Here is a 21774-nt window from a genome sequence, read left to right as displayed (position 1 = left end):
GCCCATACTACCTGCAGACTCGCTCCGTACACGACCATAGCCCCTTTTGGAAGCCGGTACAGTATCGAGCATCGCCGACGTACTCAGTTGACTCTGGCGGGAGGTAGCCCCACGCCGTGACATACGCCTCTGAAGCTGGCGAGCTCCAAATATCCTGGATAGGCCTCCTCTCGTCTGGCCGCGGGCATCGTCTCCTCCAGCACCACACATGCGTGCTACAACCTCGATGATGGTCTGCAAAGCGTTGAGGAAAAAGCCGAAAACGAGTACTCCACCGTGGATCAACAGAATCACATATCCAATCCATCCTTGGGCCCTTCGAGAACCCCCATACTAGGCGAAAAGGCGACCATGAGAATGACAGTGACGAATCGCAATACAGAGAATCCTGTGTGGTAGGCATTCATCGATGTTGGCGAATGGAACGGACGGAATGCATGCAGGGTTAGCATCTGAACGACCTCACAAGCCGCTAGGATGACCAGCTGGGCGATACCAGACGCTTGGACCGCCCCAAGTGCGATGCCCCTGAGAAAGGTCAGGAGGACTGGGATAAGCGCAAATGCAGCCGCTTCGTCGGAGTAAGTGTTGTACAGCGGTCCATAGAGCAAGACGGTAGGCAAATCATCGAACAAATGCGATCGAGGTCTCGTCGAGGCGATCAAGAATATGAGCCAAGCCGCAAAGCCCACGATGAGGGCTATAGTCACCACAGCCAAAGCCACGAGGTAGACAGAGGATCGTGCCGCAACAACCAGTTGAAAAAGGGACAAGGTGACTATAGGCAGCAGGAAGTAGCTGAAAACCAGACGGATCACGTTACCCATGGAGAAGGGCATGTTTTTGGCACGCAGATCCTCCTCGGGATTCTGCCGCACATAGCGGAAAATCCAGCGGAAGAAGAAGCCGAGTTGTATGCCCGAGAGGAGAATCGCAAATATCACCAGCAGCCAAACCATCATTCCAGCCCAGATGTCTTCGACCTGACTCATCCCCACCAAGCGGGAGACGCTCTCCAGTCCATAAATGCTGCTGCCATCATAGACGCTTGTAATGTTCTCGGTGATGTACACGCCATCCACTACATTCGTCCACGGCTCGGCTGAAGAAACAAAGCTCTGGTTGAACATGAGAACAGACCATGCGCCATTGCTGACTACTGGTTGGTAGAAGCCTGGGTAACTCAGTGATAAACCACCTGTCAGTACGATGAATTGGATGTACTGAAGGCAGTCACCAAATCCCGGGGTTACCAATCGAAGTAAGTCGGGATGTCTACCGTAGTTCGATGTCCAGTGGAATACGTCGCTGGTTCCCCAAGGACTAAATACGCCGGCAAAGACCGTCGCCACGCCAACCAGGAGCAAGACAAAGACCGGAAGAAATCGAAGAAACCAGGCAATACCCCCGAGACTAGGAGTGACGACCGCGGATATGCAGCCGATGGAAGTAGCTTTGGCGTCTCCATTCCAGATTATTAAAGTTGGCGCAAACGAAGTAAAAGCGTACGACGACGAGAAGTCATTGCTCAATTCGAAAGATGGTAGATTCTGATAAGCACTAAAGCAAGAAGTCAGCCTCTCGGATCAAGAAGGTATGGGCAATGGGGAGAGGGGAGCCTCGCCCCTTTCCTTCTCTTTTCGACATACATGGGTGTATCATTGAAGACTGGACCCAGGGGACAGGGTCCATTCTTGGTGCTATTACAGAAATTGGAAGATGTTTTGTAGGGTTCGTAGCTCAAGACATCGACTTTGCTGAATAGGGTGGTCGCCTTCCCCTGAGGTCCATCTGGCTGGTTTTGAATCTTGCCGTTGAGAACGTTCGTTGTTCCATTCCACTGCGTGCTGTTCCAGAGGGGCAGGGTAGTGTTGCCGACAGTGCCGGTGACGTTACCGTAGACGGTGACTCGCAAGTTGTGTGTCGGGTTCTCGAGGTCGAAAACGGCATCTAGATAAAGAGGAACCCATTGGAGTTGTGCATGATCTTTGTTGTTGCTGGCGATGTAGTTGCTGGGCAAGCAGTTGTCGAATGGTAGCAAAACGGCAGATGCAGGTCGGACGCAGAGTAGCACGAGCAAAAGGAGAGCATAGTGGCACACGGTCGGTAAGTAGGGTCGATTTCGCCTGGGTCTGTCTCGTTTTGGTGTATATCGAGGCATTATAGCATATTGGGTCGTTCCGGCCGCGTCGTGTTCCCAAGCTATTGTATCGTCCTTTCCAAGCGGCCTTGTGCTCATAGCGATCGACAGGTGATTATTCTTTTGTTCGTCATCATCACAACGACAACAGCCTTCTCTTGAGTGACAGCGAGGACTGGGACCTCGCATGTTCTCTTTGGCCAGAGCCGTACAACGAGAATTCGGATCTTTTCCCAATACCAACAACGGGGACTGCTGTGCCGTGACTTCTACAGCCGCATCGTGTTGAGGCCCAAATTGACGTTTGACCAAGCTGACAGAACACCAATTAAGCTAATGGGGTGGTGAGTCTGAAACAGCTTAGGTCGACTTAGATCCGGGGTAGAGAAGAGTATTAGGCGGAAGGGTACGGGTGATGCAGCAAGCAGGTAAGCAAGTAAGTAAGTAGGCAAGAAGGATGACAAAGGGAATTGCAAGTCCGATCTGCACAGCCCAAGATGGATTTCCAACGAGAATGATGCTAAGATAAGAAAGGGTGAAAAGTAATCGCGGTACGGAGTGCGGTGCAGGTAGTCAGTCAGTCGTACCAGTAGGAATTGGACCGGGTTCGGGCAGTGCGCGCTGGCTGGGATGCGTGTTGCGGCGTGCGTGGAGACTGGGGCGGTGTTCCTTACAATGGGGACCTGAAGGGTGGGGAGAGCCAGTGGTTGAAGCGGGCCAGGCGCCAGGCGGGCAGGCAGACCAGAAGCAGACAGCGCAACTCCAGCCCGAAGGAAGAAAAATAATAAATCCCAATGCCCAGGGATTCTCGTTCGTCGTCGCGTTCCTCTGACTAAGAAGCGTGCAGGACGTGGTGTTATTTTGGCCGAAGCTTCGGATTGATTCCCGTCTATGTTTTATTTTGAATTGTTTACCTTCGGCCAAGTCGCACGACAAGGGATGACAATGACGTGGAGCTAAAGCAGGTGCAATTGACTTATCGACGCGACCTTCAAGCTTGTTTAGGCTAACTTGAGGCAGCCAGCATGAACTGGAAGAAGGGTTGCAGCGAGCGGAAGGGCGACTTCAGATGAAATGAAACGAACGATGGGGTGGAAGATGAAAAGTTTCCGGTCGGCAGGAGAAGCAAGCCATGCATACAAAAATGAGATACTCGTAGTCAGGTAGGATATAGTAGACTCAGCCAAACATTAACGGCTAGCATATGTACCATGCCATACAACATCAGAGTCCGGAGTCATCATAGGGCCGGTAGTACTCCAGGATCATTCCTAACCATGCCGCTGCTATTTGCTGCGCTACCTACAGTGCTGTCGTAGCTGGGGCGGTGCTTGTACAGACTAATGCGCCATGGTCTAGACAAACGGCCAGCTGCGTGATGTCACTTGTGAAGGGCGAAGCGGTCCAATGGGCACTTAGGGCACCTACAAAACCGCCTGTCCGGCACGCTCATACGGCGATTCCCCATCATCATCTTCTTCGGCGCCGCATCATCCAACTCTGGTTGACTATCGGGTAGTTTACCACAATTTCAACCGTTACATTCGACTATCAACCGCGGGCGCTCTTTATTAATCGACCCCATAACACGTCTAGCATATCCATAGTTTCTGACGTCAGTGGATGCTGCTGTCTACCAGAATCCGAAACTTGCTTCATTATCGCTCACTGTTGGAAACAGCGATTAGGATATATATATATATATATACGTGGTGTTTTCGCTCGCAGGAATACTGTACATACGATACGGTTTTCGACTGGGAGAGGAGAGATACTGACGAAATGGCGACGATAAGTCAGCCACCAGCTAACCCACCGACATGCTCAGTCATGTTGCACGCCAGCCCACTTGGGTGGCAGGAGTCGCGTTTCACATACTTTAGGCGAGTTATCTTTTGATCTGCCGGTGCTGCAGCTGAGAATTTCATTTGTTTCATCCCCGTGGAACACCCAAGTATGCTTGTGTGTGTGTGTGTGTGAACAAATTCGTCCGACCACCCGGCAGCAGCCAAGTCAGAAAGCTCCCCACTTGGGGCATCTCGAGATCTCCTTTGACAGGTCAACCAAACAACAACCATCAACTCACAGCTCGCCGGTGTTTCGTTGTACAGCGGGCCGCGCACACTCTGGTTCTACCTTTACGACATGGGTGGAAGCAGGCGGTGTTGCAATGTTCTTCCCGTCGTAGCAAACAACCTAAGGTTAACTGATGCGATTTCAACATCGTTTGCTCTCTGGTGACAGCCTGCTTAATGGGCGTAGTAGGCTATGATAGAATAGTCCCTTGTCGTGTGCTATATTAGGTGCTCGGCGTTGCAAAATGCGGGAAAAAGCAGCCAGAGCTAAGAACGGGCGTGGTCTCGGCCGTAGCCACAACTTGGCAGCAAACAATATCAGCCAGCCTGTGGCTTCGTAAAAAGCCAATTGATGCTCCCTCTGTTTGCCGTGCTGACCTACTTGGTTTTCTTATGGACGTCATAAGATCAGCTCATATAGCCTTGTTGAAACAAGGCCGATCCCTCTCCTCCGGACAAAATACTCAATGTAGTGTGTTCTAGTAGAACCCGCCATACTTATCAGCCAGTCATGAACGTTGTGTCGCAGTGCGTGAAAATGTTACCGGAGCATTTCATGCAATACGAGCAAGAAAGCTGTGGCGCATCGAGATCGCGATGACCGGGGTCAGGCTGGGGGACTTGCTTGGGGAGGGACAAAAGCACTTGATTGTGGTGGTAAGGTGACATCGAAGGAAAGCTAACCCATCCCATGGCAACACATGGCAACGCCCAACCACAGACACTCCAGCATAGATATGGCGACTTCTTCTCGGAGGATAGCTAACCTACCTACCTACTTAGTCAATGCTCACAAGCGACATAAAACAAGATACGGAAGCATCCTTTACTTCCGACAGCAGTCCATTGTGTGATCATAAAAGCTTTCTTTCTTGTTCCGCAGACTACTTAGTTCATATGAGAGTCAATCGTACCACAAACCAAGACACAAAGTAATACCAATGAAGAAGAGGAAGGGCTGCACGGTGTAACACTTATAACTCTGTTGTGCCCTGTACATAGGGGGACAGCAGTCGCTCCCATTACTTACATATATACTAGATATACCGGGATATGCTGTCAAGGCAAAGAACAGATAGAGGAATACCAGCTCAGATTCCACTCCTAGTGCCGTCAAGTATAGATATGTACATAGTAGAGTTCGTATTCATTACCTCTAGTCATGGCCCATGTGGGCCTCATGGGGTTGACAACGAATATAGCGTCCGACAGATTGAGAGCCATACGGGGTTTACGGGACTCGGTATTGAAAGCTATGTTCTTTTATCTAAATCTCGCTCAACTGCTTCATGTTCGAGGACCCCTAGGATATTGATTCGCAGCGGCAACACGAGATACAGCTCAAGTCAAGTCTACTGATGTAGTATTGCCCATATGGAATGCAGTGGCACCATGCTATCTGAGTCCCAGACTAGCTATCTTTCAGGGCTCTATCGAGCTCATATACAAGCGATCTATGTAAGCAAACCAGATTCTTCTACTAAACCGAACCATCTAAAAGCACAATATATGGATGGCGTTCTGGAGCCCGCCAGATCCTAGCGTATTGCTTTTAGTCTCCGGTCCGGTCACCAAGTAATACGGCTTCAATGCCTTTTCCCTTCAACAATACCGTCAGCTTGCTCTCAATGCAAGTTGTTTCGCCGGTGACCTGCTCATTCCAGTCCGACAGTAGATGATCGAGCCGTTCCTCAATCCTGTGGCCTTCTCCCGTATCCATGTCCAGTGCTGACTCAACATCGCCAGCGTCGACGTACCCATCGAAGCGAGCAGCCAGAGCCGTGCTATTTCGCAATAGTCGAATTTCCAATGATAGTTGAAACGACAGATTGTGCGTTACCACATCGTCGGGAATGTTCTCAAATGGCATCAAACAGCTCTTCGCCCGCTTAAGTCCTCTTCGTGGGGCCCTACTGTTTGCTTCAGCTGCCGCTGATTTTTGCCGTCTTAGAAGATAAGCACGGGGATCTCCAGCTGGAATGGAAGTTTTGACAGTTTCAGAATGCTCAGCTAATAGCTGGTCTCGGGCTGTCTGTGGGGGACTTGCGACACGTGAGTCTGGACCGCTATGGTCTTGCTCCAAGTGCCGACGACCTTTAGGGGCTTCAAGGACTCGTGAGACACCAACGTTGAACATCTTGCCACCTGTCATTCCATTTCCTCTCATAGTTTCCACACCCTTTGATGAACTCGTGAAGGCACCGCGCGAATATTCATCAGCTCCAGAGTCACCTGGGCTATGATGGTTAGGAAGAAACTGGCCAAGTTTCGTTTGCCCAAAGGAGGCATCCAACAACGAGCTTGCTTTCCTTGGACTACTTTGGTACCCTGAACGGTAAGAAGAATTCCAGTCTTGTTGATCTCTCTGTATAGACGAAGGTGGTGTCCATGGTGGCTGGGCCCGGCGGCGCGGAACTGCGTTTTGTGCCTGTAACTTTGGAGCACTTTGGTAGTTCGAAACCAATGGACTTGATTGCGGGCTAGCATAAGGCTGGCTGGGAGGCGCTCGTGGTGAGCCGACTTCATCTCTATTCGCATTGATGAATCGATAATCTGGTGGTAAGTCGAGATCTCTTGGTGCTGCACCGTAGTGATGTAGAATATCTGGCTCCAGGGTAGGACGAAGACCAGCACCCTGGTCAACCTCCCCATACCCGGAGAGACCATTTCTAGGAACGCTCTTGTTCATCTTGGCAATCGACCAAGGGTTCAGAGGTCGCGCCGGAACTATTTCGAACTCATCATTGCGGGCTATCCCACCAAATGATGTAGGCTTATGCGTCGGAAGGGGATGTCTTGGCTGGACTTTGCGTTTCTCGGATCTGTCAATACACTCGCTGAGATCAGACGACATGTCACCAGTCCAGCCGTGGCCAGAAACTAGGATTTCACTCTCAAGAACACTAGGGCGCTCGCTGAGGGCCGGTTGCTGTTCCCTGCCACGTAACGTGCTTGCAGTAATGAAGCCGGACGGTGCTGGTGTGCCCGGCCTCCTTCGCTTGTTGCTTTCCCCATTTCCATGCATTTGTCCTTCAGAGCTGCAGCCTTCCGCCCCATGGCTGATATGTTGAGTTGAAACTGCGGGCCCAGAAACACTGGCTGTCAAGACCGTTACAGGGAACGGATCTCTGCCTTTTGCTCCCGCTGAACTTCTCATATCAGGAGAAGACTGGGTTTCTGCTGTCTGACTATTCCCGGCTGGTGAGCGCGGTCTGCCAATCCCATCCAATTCAGCAGAGGGCCCTTTCCCAGGTACATCATCGATGGGTGCCATCTGGGGAGGTTTCGTCGCCAACTGTCCGTAAGTTTCGGCACAGAATTCTTCGAACTGGTGTATCAGAGTTACTTCATCTGAAAAGAGAACTTCGTTCTTCGACGGCTCAATGTTGGCGTCATAACTCCCGGGTGGGGGTGTAATGTTAAGGCATATGAAAGCATCTCCAATGGACGTTCCTTGTGTGACCGTACCCCGGAGGCTGCTCACATATTTCTAATATGTTGAGAGCAGCTTCTTCATGGTACCTCTGGCGGCTGTGAGAGGGCGGCGGTCGACCGAGAAGTAGCGACCTTTTGGAAGGAGGTGCGCTAGCGCGTCAGGCTTGACTACAACTGCTTCGAAACCAAACGACGGTTGGCTTGAGTCGCTCTGCGATGCGGATGTGTTATAGATGCTGCGTTTCTCTACGCACTGAGACAATACTGCAGCACCATGGATCTGAAGTACTGCTTCTTGCAGGCCAGCAGTTGGCTCCGGCGTATATGACCAGTTGAGGCGTTGTACATTGAGAACCTTGAACTGAAGCCTCAACTGCGGTCTTGCCATGGCATATGATCGGAGGAGCTCTTTGAGGCCATCGAGTGATTTTGGTGCCTCTTTAACAATCACCTGCTCTCGGACAGGCGTCTCGTTATACAATCCAGTGACAATGACGGTAGTTCCAACAGGGGCGGATGCTGGACTGCGTGTCAACACACCGCCGGTCTTTGGGTGAAGTTGAATAGAAGCAGCCACAGGGTCTGAACTGGTCTTCGTGATTATGAATATCTTGGCCATAGTGTTGACGCTTGCCAATGCTTCTCCGCGGAAGCCTAGCGAAGTATTTACTCGAAGGCTCAACTCTTCGAAGGTCTTCAACTTGCTCGTGTGGCCACGACGGCCCAACGAGTCATAATCATCCGGGTAGATTCCGACCCCATTATCGCGAACTTCGATCTTGTCTACTGTATTGGACGATATGATGACCTCAACTGATGCGGCCTGGGCATCGATGGCGTTGTCCAGCAGTTCTTTGACAAGGATGACTGGAGATGCGATATTGAGATGGCCGGCCAGATGCTTGGCCACAGACTCTGGCAGGGCAGTGATAGGCATGGTTGGCACACAGATTGAATACGGTATTATTATGAGGGTACAACAAATGATATAGACAGGGACAGGTGCACTGATATCGAGTCAAAGGATACAGGAGAGACCAGTATATGGGGTGTAAGTGATATATTCCGGTGGTCTTCAAGATGCCATCCTGACAGGGTGTAATATTTTCTTATCCTTTTTTGAAACATTGGCCTTTCCTATATGAGAGGGAAGGCACTTACAAGAGGTAGTCGCGGTCGTCTTGCTGCGTTGCGCCTTCTTTTGGAGAGTATTAAGAAACGGTTTACAGTGGGCTGCATCAAATCGTACTTGCCAATTGCCTAGGCAAGCAACCAAGCCAGCTAACCTTATTTAGTCATGAAACAAACAAACCCCTGCCAATCAATAACCCTGTACGGGCTTTCGTCATCTCTGGACAGCAGCTGAATGGAGGAGAGTGCCCCTCCTCAATTGATTGCTCAATGCATAGCAGCTAAAAGACCCGAACCTTCACCTCCCTCCTGCGTTTGCGAAACAGCAAGAAACGAACAGCCTATCATCTCCTTCATTTCAGGGACATCGTTTTGATTTCTCTTGCTCAATTACGTTCCCTGACCACCGAAGCACAACAACAACAACCCCGCGATATCAGAAACCATGGCAAGCTCTCTGAAGGGACCGACCCCGCAGCAGCACGATGGCAGCGCCCTGCGCATCGGTATCGTCCACGCCCGCTGGAATTCCACTATTATCGAGCCCTTGCTCAGGGGCACCAAGGACAAGCTGTTGGCCTGCGGAGTGAAGGAGAGCAACATTGTGGTTGAGTCGGTCCCGGGCTCTTGGGAGCTGCCCATTGCCGTCAAATCGTAAGTGCAATTGGGACTCTTGTAGAGTTGGAGTGCGACAGGATCTGCCAATTTTGCGGGGGAGCTCTCTTCCACTGGGAATTCAAGGCCGAGCTAACCTGTCGGGAACTTCGCCTCAGACTCTATTCCGCATCGCAAGTCCAAGCCAGCTCGGCCGGCGGCGGCGGAGCCGGCGACCTCCTCGCCTCCTCGACGACCGACCTGACCGCGCTCTCTTCGTCCACGGCCTCGGCCCCGTTCGACGCCATCATCGCCATCGGCGTGCTGATCAAGGCGAGACGATGCACTTCGAGTACATCTCCGACGCCGTGTCCCATGGCCTGATGCGCACGCAGCTCGACCTCGGCATCCCCGTCATCTTCGGCGTGCTGACGGTGCTCAGCGACGACCAGGCCAAGGCGCGCGCGGGCGTCCTCTCGGGCAGCCACAACCACGGCGAGGACTGGGGCTTGGCTGCCGTCGAGCTCGGCGTCAAGCGAGGTGCTTGGGCTCAGGGCAAGATGAATTAAAGCGAGGTGCAAGCCAGATGCTATTTGGCCACAGCAAATTAGGCTGAGAGGCCAATCTTGGATTCCCAAAAACCGGATAACTGGCGTTTTAGGATATGAGACATGGATACAGCAAGGTAGTGTTGATAGTGAATAATAGTCCACGCTTGTGATGCTGCTTGAGATGGCCCAGCCAGGATCATGGTCAAGCAGATGACACTCAATTTGAATATGCAAACGGACAATTGTATACAATATGCAATCATGTTAGTTGCAGACGATCTTGGCATCTAATGGGAGACGCGCATATGAGTGAACGGATTTGGTGTGAGGCTCAAACGCGACAGAGCGAGATTGTCCCTCAAAGGGTGTTTCGCCTGAATCCAGGAATTTTACAGTAAAACGTCTTTGCGGCAAGAAAATCCAAGGATATAGGGTGTTGTGCAAGTTCAGATGAATTACAACACCACGATATACCTTAGGTACCCAAGGGTATTTTTGGAGGGTAGAAAAGTCGGGAGTGACAGCCTACATCCTAGATAACCGACTTTCTTATTTATAGATCGATCAGTAGCAAGACTTGATCACCACTGCCTAGCAAGGAAGGTATGTTGAGGGTAGATCTGGTATGTGTAGTATTAAATTAGCTTGTATGTAGGCTGAGCGAGTTCTAACACGAATCGAGAACCGCCCGGGTTCGTGGTATAATCACTCGCTCCATCCATCCATTCATCTCGTAATGCGATGCGTATGTGTGTGGGTAACAGCCTCCTCGCCCGTCTCGCACCTCCTGACACAAAAAACACATCTCCTCAACCATCACTCTCCATCATGCTTTTTTTTGTATGTTATATCCAATGTTCGAAGAAGAGGAAAATGAACAATGCCGCCACGCCAGCGCCTGGTAATGTTGCCCCCCCCCCCCAGTTGCCCAAGCCAAGAAAGCCTGTATATCCTACTGGCGATGTCCAAAGTCGCACATCCCCAGTCCGATAAGGTCCAGACATCGTCTAAATTCCTCAAGACATCTGGACTTGACTTCTTTGATATCCCAAAAAGAGCCATGCATGACCCAATGAAAATCTAACTGGGACTTTTCCCATGGTAAAAATGCTTAGCCGAAATAAGGTGCATTGGTGGAGGGCGTCGCAAAATGCCCAAAGACACTCGTTAATGCAAATAGAATAACCACAATAACGCACACGCTTAGCTGATGAGAGATCCGAGCTCGCTACCGAATGATTTCTTCGTCTTCCAGAGGCTCTTCTTCTTCTCGCGCTTCGCTTTGAGCTCCTCCCAGCCCTTCTCATCGTCATCATCGTCGTCCTCGCGTTCTACCTTGGTCTCGCCAGACAGTTTTGAAAGGGTGGGAAGAGCACCGGACATGGTCTGAGTCCTTGAATGCACATCCAGGGGCGCCATGCTGGAGACGGGCCGGTAACGACCAGGGAGGCCGATATTGCTGCGTTCGGAGGGGCGATAGAAGGTGCGTAACCAGCACCCTGAATCCGAATCGATGGCATATAACCAGCCTTAGGTGGCTGCATCCACGAAGAAGAGCTTGGGTGAACCATGCTCATCGTTCGCATCGCGGAGTCTCCTCTTACTGATTCCATACCCATGTTGTTGTTCATTCCCATGCCATTTCCCATACCGTTGCCCATACCGTTGCCCATGCCGTTGTTGTTGCCATTGCCCATTTGGAGCGGGTCGCCCAAGAAGGAGGTTCGGTTCATGTCTGACATAGACCCGATCGACTGGCTCGGCATATGGCTCATAGGACGAGGAGGTCCTTGGCCTGGCATTTGCATATGCATATGCATGGGCGTCTGGCTTGTGTTCTGGCCAGTCATCATCTGCATGAACTGCATTTGCATCTGCATGAATTGCGTCATCTGCTGAGTCATTTGAAGCTGAGCTTGGTCACCAGGTGTCACTGGCATTTGGGGATACATCATCTGAGGCGGGATGCCCGCGACTGGATCGAAACCCCCGGGCATGCCAGGGTTCATCGGCATCTGCATGGATGAGGGGAGTGCGTGCTTCCCATCGATCGCCGGACTTCCCCGTCTCAAAGCCCTCTGCCTTTCCTCGTTTGCAATCACGCCGACTAATCCTCCAATAGGTGCAGCTCGGTTTTGCTGGGCGGGTGCGCCTCCCCCAAGAGCAAAAGACTCTCGAGGAGGCTGGTTGATGAGCCCAGCACCGAGGAAAGGATCTTGAGGCAGCTTGCGTGCGAAGGCTGGAAGCGGACCACCAGGCCGAGGAGCGTTATCCCCAGCAACGGAACCTGGACCGACGGAATATGACGGCGCCATAGACGCCCGTAATTAGGATTGGAGCCTACTGTGCTTAGCCGAATCGGCGGACGGTTCTTGTTTGGGAAGCCGTGTGCAGCCAAGATGCCGAGCGGAACATCCTCGTCCTCGGAGGCGTCGGACGGAGGCGAGTTCGAGCCACTTGGACCTGGCGTGAGATTCAGGGGTAGATTGGGCGTGCTCATCGACATGGATAGACTTGGCCGTGAAGGAGCCATGCCAGGCTGCTCTCCAGTTACCTTCATCATTTGTTGTCGGTAGACCGTCATGTGAGCCTCCTGCTTACGCCTCTGCTTCGCCAATTCCTTTGTCTTTTCAGCATCGTCCTCCTCGTCCTCGTAGTTATCCTCCTCTTCATCGCTGGAAACGTCCTTGTTACCAGAATCAGTTTGCTGCCGGACCTTGTCTCGCTGGTATCTTTCGAATTCAGCAGGAGTCATGACCTTGTTTTGTGGCGGACCGTGCCCCCTGTTAGACCCATGACCTGTAGACCTAGAAGCACGCCCGAAAGAGTTCTCAAACAGATTGTCGTCGTCAGATTTGCCATCCAGCCTCGTAGGTCTGGTGTATGTTCCGCGGAGATTGGATAAGGTATCTTCGTTTTCCCTAAGTCCACCTGTTGAACGAGCCAGGTAACTCGTGGCTGCTAACGAATCCTTTAGCAAAGCAGCATCTTCGTCATCCTCCGGCGGTGACGGCCTGCTGGACATCGAGGGTTGGGCACGATGCCTAGGAACGGGAGGCGGCGTGTTCTCGTCCATCGCGGGCGGCGATGCAAACCCTCTTGGCGATGCAAGGCCTCTCGCGAGAAGACCATCGTTTGATGTCTGGCTGGCCCAGGATTTGGGCGGTGCTTCGACGGCAGATATTTTATCAAGATGCAGTGGTGATGGCTGGTTTCCACGGTTACCCGTCAAGTTTCGCGAGCCCAATGGCGTCCGACCGGGGTCGTCTTTTACGGTTGCCACGCTGGCGCGCTTGTTGAAGGCCGTAAGCATGTTGCTCAGATCACCTCCCAAGTCGAGTCTAAAATCTCGATCTTCCACCTGGGGCGGCGTCGCTGTCGTAATGGTCGAGGCAGTTTCCGCTCGCGATCTATTCCCTGGAGTTTGCGGACCGTAATTGTCTGGAACCGAAGGAACAGGATCGTCAGCGGGAATGGTGGGCAGGCTGTTTTTCTTAGAGCCGCCGAAGGAAAACGTCCTCCCAGCCTGTTTCAGAAACCCGCCCCCTGAAGACTTTTGCGCGTGGTGTCCAGGTGTGTCATGCACAGGCTTTCGTGGTAAACTCCTCCCGTCCTCCAGTGTGGCAGTGAAATCGGTCGAAGAAGGGGCTGTCGAAGCGTTGCTATGACGTGAACTGTTGTCAGAAGTTGTTTTGATTGTCGTAGAACTACCACTGCCGCTTCAATTGATTAGCCCAGTGACTCAGAAAGTAATGAGAGTGTGTCGCCCCAGTAGGGATGCGGGCCTGGATCGTATGCCTAAAAAAGCCTGCTATGCGACAGACAGCCACTGTCGAGAATTGCACTCCATATTTTATAGTGCCTTCCCCAGTGTTGCTGCATGAACTCCACGCCTTCTGTGCAGGGAACTTGGGGGACCCTGCTCGCTCGTGGATTGTCACTTACCGATTTGACTTCATGTTTGCGAAGATGTTATCTTCTGTTGTGATCTCGGATAGAGTGGTTTTCGGGATTCCCCCAGTCGCTTTCATTAATCTTGCTCCGCCGTCAAACGACTTGCCAGGCCCCACTTCGGTACGCTCGAGAACACGGAATGAGGATTCTACCGGTGCATCGTGCTCTTCAGTAACTTGCGATTTCCGCCGAAAATTGACTGGGAACCTAGGCATATAGGCGGGATGATGGGGGCGTCAATGAAATCACTGCACGCCCACAGGACTTTGAGAGGGTACCGAAATAGCGTGACAATTGGCGGGTGAGAAACAGAGTCTCGAGGCTATTCTCTCTGTAATTGACCAGGTATCGCGGGCAGCTGCATGATGCGAGAAGTTCAAAATTAGTGTTGTTCGTTAATGACAATGAGACCAATCCGCCAATTCTCTCCAATCTGTGCTCTCGGGGCTGTCTTCAGCGGAAACAAAAACATCTCCCCGGAGCGCGTCGGAGGGGTATCATAGGTTTTAGCTTGGGGGTGACAGAAGGCGGCTTGTGGACGCGTGTGGAAACAGAGTACGGCTGATGTCTGTTTCATTGGACGGAGTCTGCGTAAAACATCCTTTGCGAAGCAATCCGGCCAGTGCCAGGAAACTCAAATAGAATTAGGCGAGACATCGACACTGGCTGAGACTTGCTCGAATTGCTTCCTTGCCCAAGAGCAAGAACCCGCCCGCATGGGGCGATTTCACATGAAGAGCGTCGAGAAGAATGGAGTATGCAGATGAGAATCCTTCCGAACTTACATGGCAGCTGAAAATAAGACGGGAGCAAATAAGGCGACGGAAGCCCAGGCGAACGAGTCCTTATTTATTAAGTATAGGTTGGTTGTACGACAACAAACTTCTTGTTTGTCGGGTGATGCAAAATTCGAGTATATTCGTTGAGAAATGGAACGATTGAAATGGGCGGACGGAACAGTGGTTGGACCACAAACGAACGGGGCCGTGCGAAAGTCGATGAGACGAGACAAACAAACCGAGGGTGAGGGACTGTCAGGGAGCGTCGACGACTGACAAGCAGATGGAAGCTTTTTTTTTCTGGCAACGAAGGATGAAGTTGAAGGCTTTCCTTTTCCAAAATACGCGGAGGGGGAGGGTCACAACTGTAGAAGCTCCAAATACCAACAAACTTCTCTGTAGGACAGAAGACGATCTTCTAGAAAGAAAGATGGATAAGGTGGAAAGGGGACGGAAACAGGTCTTGATGACGGCGAGTGAGGCAAGGATGCATGTTATTTTTTTTTTCTTCCGTCCCTTTCCCTCTGGCGCACCCATCCCAGGCTGGGCCGATGGACAGTGCTTAGCTGGGTAAGTTAGGTACTCTATTTTTATTAACTAGTGGAGAGCAGCGAGACGCAGCATCTGCCCAGCCCACTAGTTTTCCATAATATCTTTGTATCTCAAGCACCCACAGCAGCGCTAGGTACACCAAGCATTGGTGCTGGACTACCTTTCCGATGGAGTAGCCTCGCTCGTTTTTCTTCTTTTCCTTCTCCTGCGCTGCCTCTGCCAATGCTAAATACAGGGTTCATCTGCTCGGTCGGCTTGAACCAAACGGCTAGACTAGTAGTCTTTCGTGGATGGGAGGTTTGCTTTGCAACAGCATCATCCATCATCAGATCCGCGGTAGATCATTAATGTATGTAATAAATCATGTAATAAATCAGGTAGGTGGATGGATGGCTGGGTCCGGACTTTTCACATCACGTATTGATTATTATTAGAGTACGGAGTAGGATCAAACTGACTACCATGTATGTAGCACACTAGATATCCTCCTAGGCGCGGTAAGCATCTTTCGTTGGGGCTGGTTCGTGGCGGGCTCAATGTCGAGCCATGCCCAAACTTGACGACTCCTCCTCTCCTCCCGCCTGGGCACCTCACAAACCCTCTGGACCCAGTCACGACACCGTACCGCCGGGGTGACAAGATTTGCAAGACAAGACCAGACAGGTACTGAACAGGCGTCTCCCGTTGCTCGTTGCCTGCGTAGTGGGGTGGTGTTGTGAGGAACCAGACAATATGTACGGACATGCTGCCAGGGTACTGGACAGGGGGGCAGGGGGCAGGGAATGGATGCACATCTGGGTTTCGTTTCTCTGTCCGAGGTGCATAACCTCTACTCTACACATCACATCACACGCCTCGGGTCTCCAGTGAGTGGCCTGCTGCCTCCTGGGTTACCAAGTTCAACGTATTGGGATGTAATGTGGTGTAGGCAGCTTAGCTGGAACTGCTGCACCTGCGCTGCAGTTCCAGTTCCAGCACACACGTAATAGCACGATGTTAATATCCGATCTTATCGCATCACCTACAGCGTAGATCCTGCCTCCAGAGTCCAGACACCATCGCTCCCTCAGGTGCTACTGCAGCTAAAAACCGTTCCAGGGGATTCATAAGGGATCAAGGAGAAATTTGGGTAACATTGGGTCAGACAGTGGCACCCAGGCACGGGTCACTTGGACCAAGTTTTTCTCGTACTGAAGTGGTAAGCTGAACCTTGATTTCCGGCCACGCACCCCAAGAGACCCATCGGTCTTTATGCGCTACGCCCTCCGCCATCAAGTCTACGAGGCCTTGGCAAGCCTTCGTTCCGTACTTGGGCCATCACTCCGATTTGATCATCAAGTCAGCAGTACGTATATCTGCAGGTTACAGAGTTCTTTCTGTGGCAGAACAAGGTAGAGGGGAAGAAGGAGGAAAGTTGCCTTTCCACCCATGTCTCCTCTATGTGTGTTCTCTGCCTGCATGCTATTCAACCAAAACAATCGGTGTGAAATGGTGTTCAGCGCCAAGGAAGACAGGATCTGGAACCAGCCAGACAGACTGAGGTTTTGCTGGCTCGCTTTCACGGTGTTCATTTCCGGTATTGGAGAGCCATCTCTTCAATCTCCCATCTATTGGCGGGAGGTTGGCAGTCCGAGGATTCTTTGGCGCAACGACTATTGTGCAAATAGCCTAGAGCCGCGGGCTGCAGTTAGATGCTGTAGCCTGTAGCCAATGGCTGGGCCAGTTCTGTAGCACGCGGCCGGTGCCAGAGCTCGGCGATGGCGCCAGAAAGCCACTCTGGTATGCAAGCTCCGATCTTTGCTGAGCCAACCACCCCCAATCGATTTATTAGAGTTGTTGTTTTGGTCGTGTTCGATATGTAGCTGCGGAGTGTACGTCACGAGCGATTCGTAATGTCTTTCTCATAAGCATCGCACAATGCAGTCAGCACCTGTCCTGTCCGCCGGGCCTATAGAAATCCACCCAGATAACGAATTAGGTTTGGGTATGGTTGCAACCGTCAGCGGATACTGTAGCGGTACCTGAGACTTCAGCGTGATGTGCAAGTAGCATTTCGACCCCGTGGCATCGTCTCCATTTAGTCGCATCGAATAGGGCATAGGTATACTGTAGTCCTGTGAATAAACGTTTACGTAGCACTCGTATATCAATATCAGGGTTCGGTAGAATGTCTCAAGTGGTCCTCTCTGGCGTATAAACTTACTGCATGCGATTTCCAACGGTCAACCCAGTAATAAGTAGATGACTCGCATCGCTGGGTAGCTATTAACTTAACTTTGATGTGATTCCGTCTCGGGTATTACATTAGATTCCGCCGCGGTCCCTCCTTGGTGGAAAGTCGTACAGCAACGCTTCGCTGGGCTTTGCAAGGAACCTTAAGACATGCATACGATGGCACAACACATACACGACGTGTTGACCGACTCTGTCTTCAGTATCGCCAGTTCCTGTAGGAATCGCAATTTGTCCAATGAGCTGACCCGTGGAGGCGGTATACCTACATACCTAAGTATACATTGCGTAAGGTTGTATTAGAGATGCGGGTGGATACGGATATATACATGGCATCCATAGTCCTGGATCGAAGGAGGCTCAAAAAGCCTGGCACATTCCGGAGTCTTGCCCGTGTCTTGGCGGGGACTCGAAGGATATTGCAACAGTAAAACCTGATCGATCGTTGTAGCGGGCACCACAATCGTCCGCACATGCTCTTGGCTCTCCTATCAATACCCGTGAAGCTTTTGGGGCCTGATAGAGGGGCAGTACATCCGTATACTTGTCCATCAGGGAAATGCCCAATTGAGCGCCCCTTGGAGCCTACCGAAAGTCCCAACCCAATGCACAACTCTGTCAAGCCTCGATATGCACGTCGCTCAAACAAACCGCTGCTACCCATGCTAGAACTAGCAAGACTACATACATGCAAGCCACCCGCATATCCTCATTACCGACCTCTCCCAACCTTCTGTCAGTCGATTTCTGGCCTGACGAACCATGACTGCATGACAGACTCATTAAAGAAACCATCATCAACATGTTGAAACACAAATTCGTTTTCCTGTCCTCCTCGTCTTCGTCTTCTCCCACGACATGGGTCTTCAGAGGCGCAGTAAACCGAGGTGAGTGGGTGGCTCCCCGAGCTGTAAGCGCGGGTATAAGGGCTCTTTACTTCATTCCCCATTTTGGCCGCTAGGTAAATCCTGCCACAATTCCCTGCACTGTGCGTGGGAGATAATTCTCGTATTTTCGCCTAGGTTATCTCGCAAATCTACAAGTCGACCAAGGAGGGAAACGAACAATGAAAAAGAAAGGCGGGCAAGCATGTACAGCCAACAACATACATAACAACGTGGTTTGCTTCTCTGATGAATATGCACGCGTCGGTGATAGACTCAAAACCTGAGACACATACTCCGTACTGTATTCTCTATGGCTTTCCTCATATTCGCATGCTAATTACATCGAGTTTTTGGCCAGGTCTCCATATTCGTGAACAATAATACTACATACTAACTCAGGGGCATCACACCCGAAGCAGGCAAGCTCCCGGAGAGTTACCCCATTCAGTCATGCCATCCCAAGGTCTGAGCGGCCGGGAGCTCGGAGACGAGATCTAAAATCCTACGGTTCCCCCGTCGCCCGTCGTACCTGGCGGGAAAGCATCACTCCCAACTTTAAACAAGATGCATGTGGTTGGTGACTATACAAATCCGTCATTGATATGCGTTCCCAACTGGACAAGTCGGGAGTCGAGAATTAGCGAACCAGGCGCAACCCTGGCCACTCGCCATGTAAGCACGCATTGCGCTTTTCTACTCAGGCACGTAGGGCTACATCGCGCACTTCCTGGGCATCACCCGGGCCAGCCGGAGATTATCAACCATCAAGCTATGATCCCCTTGCTTGCCAGCGGCTGAGCAGTATATGGATGCCGTGCAGAATACTTGTACTACCGACCCCGTCTCAAGATCGACGGTCCCTCCCACGTGCACCTTGAGACAGCAGCAACTTCAAGCGAAGACACATGATAAGGTTGAGTTCTCAGTGCCGCAGCTATGCCCGTGAGCTTGGCCCAGCATACAAACTTTCCCTGCCACGTCTTTTATCATGCTCTCCTCGCCCTGTGCCTTGTTATGCCGTTGGCAATTGGGGCCGCGGGGCCCCGGTGGTGATATGCAGACACGAGCGTTCCCATGCAGATCCTACGCATGTGTTACATAATTGCTTGCGCCTTGGAACTCGCTATTGCTGATCTCATGACATCAGCTAGGGAGCTACAGCCGTACGCCTCGCTTCCGCTATATATAGTCAGCACATGCGGCTGTCTCATTGTCGACGCGTCAAATTGTGGGACAGGACAAGCTGACAAGACTGTAGACATAGCAGTCTCGCATAAGGATTGGTGATTGGACTGTAAGGGCTAGCTTTTGTTCGACCCACCAGATCGACAACAACATGATCAGCTCGTGTCAAGTTAGTTGCTTGGTAGACTGGGACTGCCGCCTTTACTTGTTCTGCATTAATCGCCGAGTCAGTCTTGATTTTGAATCGAAGACGGCTGATGTCATACTCAAACGATAGCCGCAATGGTAAAAGGAAGTAATAAGGACCGAAGTGCCACTGGGGGCACCGCCAATGTTGAATTGATTGAATGAAGGTTCATCAGTCAGTTACGTGGTGATGCGATACACGACCGGGTTGATTGGCATGACAGTTCTGGTGGTCACTTGTTGATGTTCGGCTGATTCCAGGTTCAGCTGCCGAGCTGCCCTGGATCCAGCCAATCGTTGTCGCTGTTGCGCAATAGGGACTTTTTCTTAGAAGTGGACGTCAATTCAATTGTGACCTACTACCCCGCGAAATCTTCTTATCCTTATCGGCACAAAGAGTGAAATCATATTGATTCCATCAACCAAACCAACACATCTTTCTTGCAATTGAGGAAGACGCGACGGTCTGTTATTGCGACTATCGTCATGGCCACCCCCGCGCGTATCTCTGTCCTGTGCTCAGGCAATGGATCCAACTTACAGGCCCTGATTGACGCGTGTGACAGTGGGCGCATACCGGGAAAGATCGTGAGAGTCACTGTGAATAGGAAGACTGCCTACGCCACCACGAGGGCAGAGAAGGCGGGAATCCCGACCGACTACTTCAACCTTGTCAAGGATGGGTTCCAGGTCTCTGGGGAGAAGGACCCTCTTAAGACCAAGGAGGCCAGATCCAAATACGACAGCGCTCTTGCTCAGCGCATCTTGAAGGACAGCCCCGAGCTGGTAGTCCTAGCTGGGTGGATGCACATCTTCTCCGAGGCTTTCTTGCGGCCCTTGAAGGCTGTCGGAATCTCAGTAATCAACCTGCACCCAGGTACGTTTGCCCCTATCTCTGTCTCATGCATAACACACTGAATAACTAACACATGGATCTCAGCGCTACCAGGTGAGTCCTCTCATCCATCTTCTTCATGCTTGATTTTTCTATCTCCGGCTGATCCTGTTCACTAGGCAAATACGACGGTGCTGGAGCGATCGAGCGTGCGTACGAGGATTTCAGGGCCGGCAAGCTCGAGAACAACACGACCGGTCTGATGATCCACGAGGTGATCGAGCAGGTCGACCGAGGCGATACAATCCTGCAGCAAACTATCAAGATCGAGGAAGGGGGCACTTTAGAGGATCTGACCAACCGAATCCATGGGCTCGAGCACGAACTCATTGTCAAAGCGACGGCGCTGAAGTCACAAGAAATCGTGGATAGTAGGCAAGCGCAGCCTTGAGCACAGGACTCTGCAGCCCGCATCCCTTGGGTAGAGACAGACGGACTTGTTGTGATTGCGAAGATTTCCCGAAGTTGTGAGAGTGGCACCAACCGCAAGGGGGCACATCAGCTCCATAATCCATCTCTCCGATATCGATCATGTATATCCGACAAGAAAATATCGCAGTATCGAGATGGTGACTCCATGCAGCTGCAGCTCTCCTCACGTTTGCCCCTCGCCAGAGGACGGAGGGGGGTCAAAGAACATTAAAAGTGTGCAACTGCGGCAGTGGTTGGTATAACCACTCGCGTAACATGGGTTTGCACGAGTTGCTCGACTGCTGCCGCAATCCTTGCAGCTCTCGGCCCTCGGACTTTGGCCACGATGGATTTGGCCGAAACGAAAACTCCAATAATAATAATATGCCTCACGATTTGAAGCTCGGCAAAGCGAATCGAGCCATTTGCCATTTTGATCAGCTCTTAGTCCACTGTTGAAACGATTGAACAGCAACACTAGTACGACCTTGGCCCACCGCCGCCGTGAATCGCGGGCGGTTAATATCGCAGATCCCCGTTTCAGTTTCGGACAGTCCTACAGACGCCCCCGCTCAAGGCCCCAGGCCCCTAAGCACGATCACTCCGGATGTTTCTGGCCCGTTTAATCCTGCATCGTCTCGTGCAGGAATTAATATAATCAACATGACCTGTCGAGCAGACTGAATCATGTTTGCTTGGAGCTTGCCTATTACAGACCCCATACTCACCGTCCTACATACAGTATACCCTCACACGTGCAGCGGAGC

At 51.5% G+C, this 21774-nt stretch overlaps 5 protein-coding genes across 5 annotated transcripts; 2 read left to right on the top strand and 3 right to left on the bottom strand.

Moving 5' to 3' along the window:
- Nucleotides 1-290: 290 nt before the first annotated feature.
- PG994_012221 (uncharacterized protein) lies at nucleotides 291-2239 on the bottom strand (the record flags this gene model as incomplete). Its single annotated transcript, XM_066863630.1, has 2 exons — nucleotides 291-1560; nucleotides 1650-2239. 2 exons carry the CDS (start codon nucleotides 2237-2239, stop codon nucleotides 291-293), a joined length of 1860 nt encoding a protein of 619 aa, XP_066712740.1.
- A 3528-nt stretch (nucleotides 2240-5767) lies between these two features.
- Nucleotides 5768-8587, bottom strand: PG994_012220 (uncharacterized protein; the record flags this gene model as incomplete). The annotated part of the gene is made up of 2 exons (XM_066863629.1): nucleotides 5768-7668; nucleotides 7738-8587. The coding sequence occupies 2 exons, from the start codon at nucleotides 8585-8587 to the stop codon at nucleotides 5768-5770; spliced, it is 2751 nt and encodes a 916-aa protein (XP_066712739.1).
- Nucleotides 8588-9226: 639 nt separating this feature from the next.
- On the top strand, nucleotides 9227-9944 carry PG994_012219 (6-7-dimethyl-8-ribityllumazine synthase; the record flags this gene model as incomplete). The annotated part of the gene is made up of 2 exons (XM_066863628.1): nucleotides 9227-9435; nucleotides 9500-9944. 2 exons carry the CDS (start codon nucleotides 9227-9229, stop codon nucleotides 9942-9944), a joined length of 654 nt encoding a protein of 217 aa, XP_066712738.1.
- Nucleotides 9945-11129: 1185 nt separating this feature from the next.
- Nucleotides 11130-14095, bottom strand: PG994_012218 (uncharacterized protein; the record flags this gene model as incomplete). Its single annotated transcript, XM_066863627.1, has 4 exons — nucleotides 11130-11425; nucleotides 11542-12213; nucleotides 12294-13600; nucleotides 13872-14095. 4 exons carry the CDS (start codon nucleotides 14093-14095, stop codon nucleotides 11130-11132), a joined length of 2499 nt encoding a protein of 832 aa, XP_066712737.1.
- Nucleotides 14096-20187: 6092 nt separating this feature from the next.
- On the top strand, nucleotides 20188-20987 carry PG994_012217 (uncharacterized protein; the record flags this gene model as incomplete). The annotated part of the gene is made up of 3 exons (XM_066863626.1): nucleotides 20188-20578; nucleotides 20642-20650; nucleotides 20716-20987. The coding sequence occupies 3 exons, from the start codon at nucleotides 20188-20190 to the stop codon at nucleotides 20985-20987; spliced, it is 672 nt and encodes a 223-aa protein (XP_066712736.1).
- Nucleotides 20988-21774: the final 787 nt, after the last annotated feature.

The sequence above is a fragment of the Apiospora phragmitis genome (genome assembly GCF_038363925.1).
Source record: "Apiospora phragmitis strain CBS 135458 chromosome Unknown utg000010l:1.0-9815664.0:1.0-9183399.0, whole genome shotgun sequence".
In the NCBI taxonomy this organism is placed as follows: domain Eukaryota; kingdom Fungi; phylum Ascomycota; class Sordariomycetes; order Amphisphaeriales; family Apiosporaceae; genus Apiospora; species Apiospora phragmitis.
This window is presented reverse-complemented; position numbering and strand designations above follow the sequence as displayed.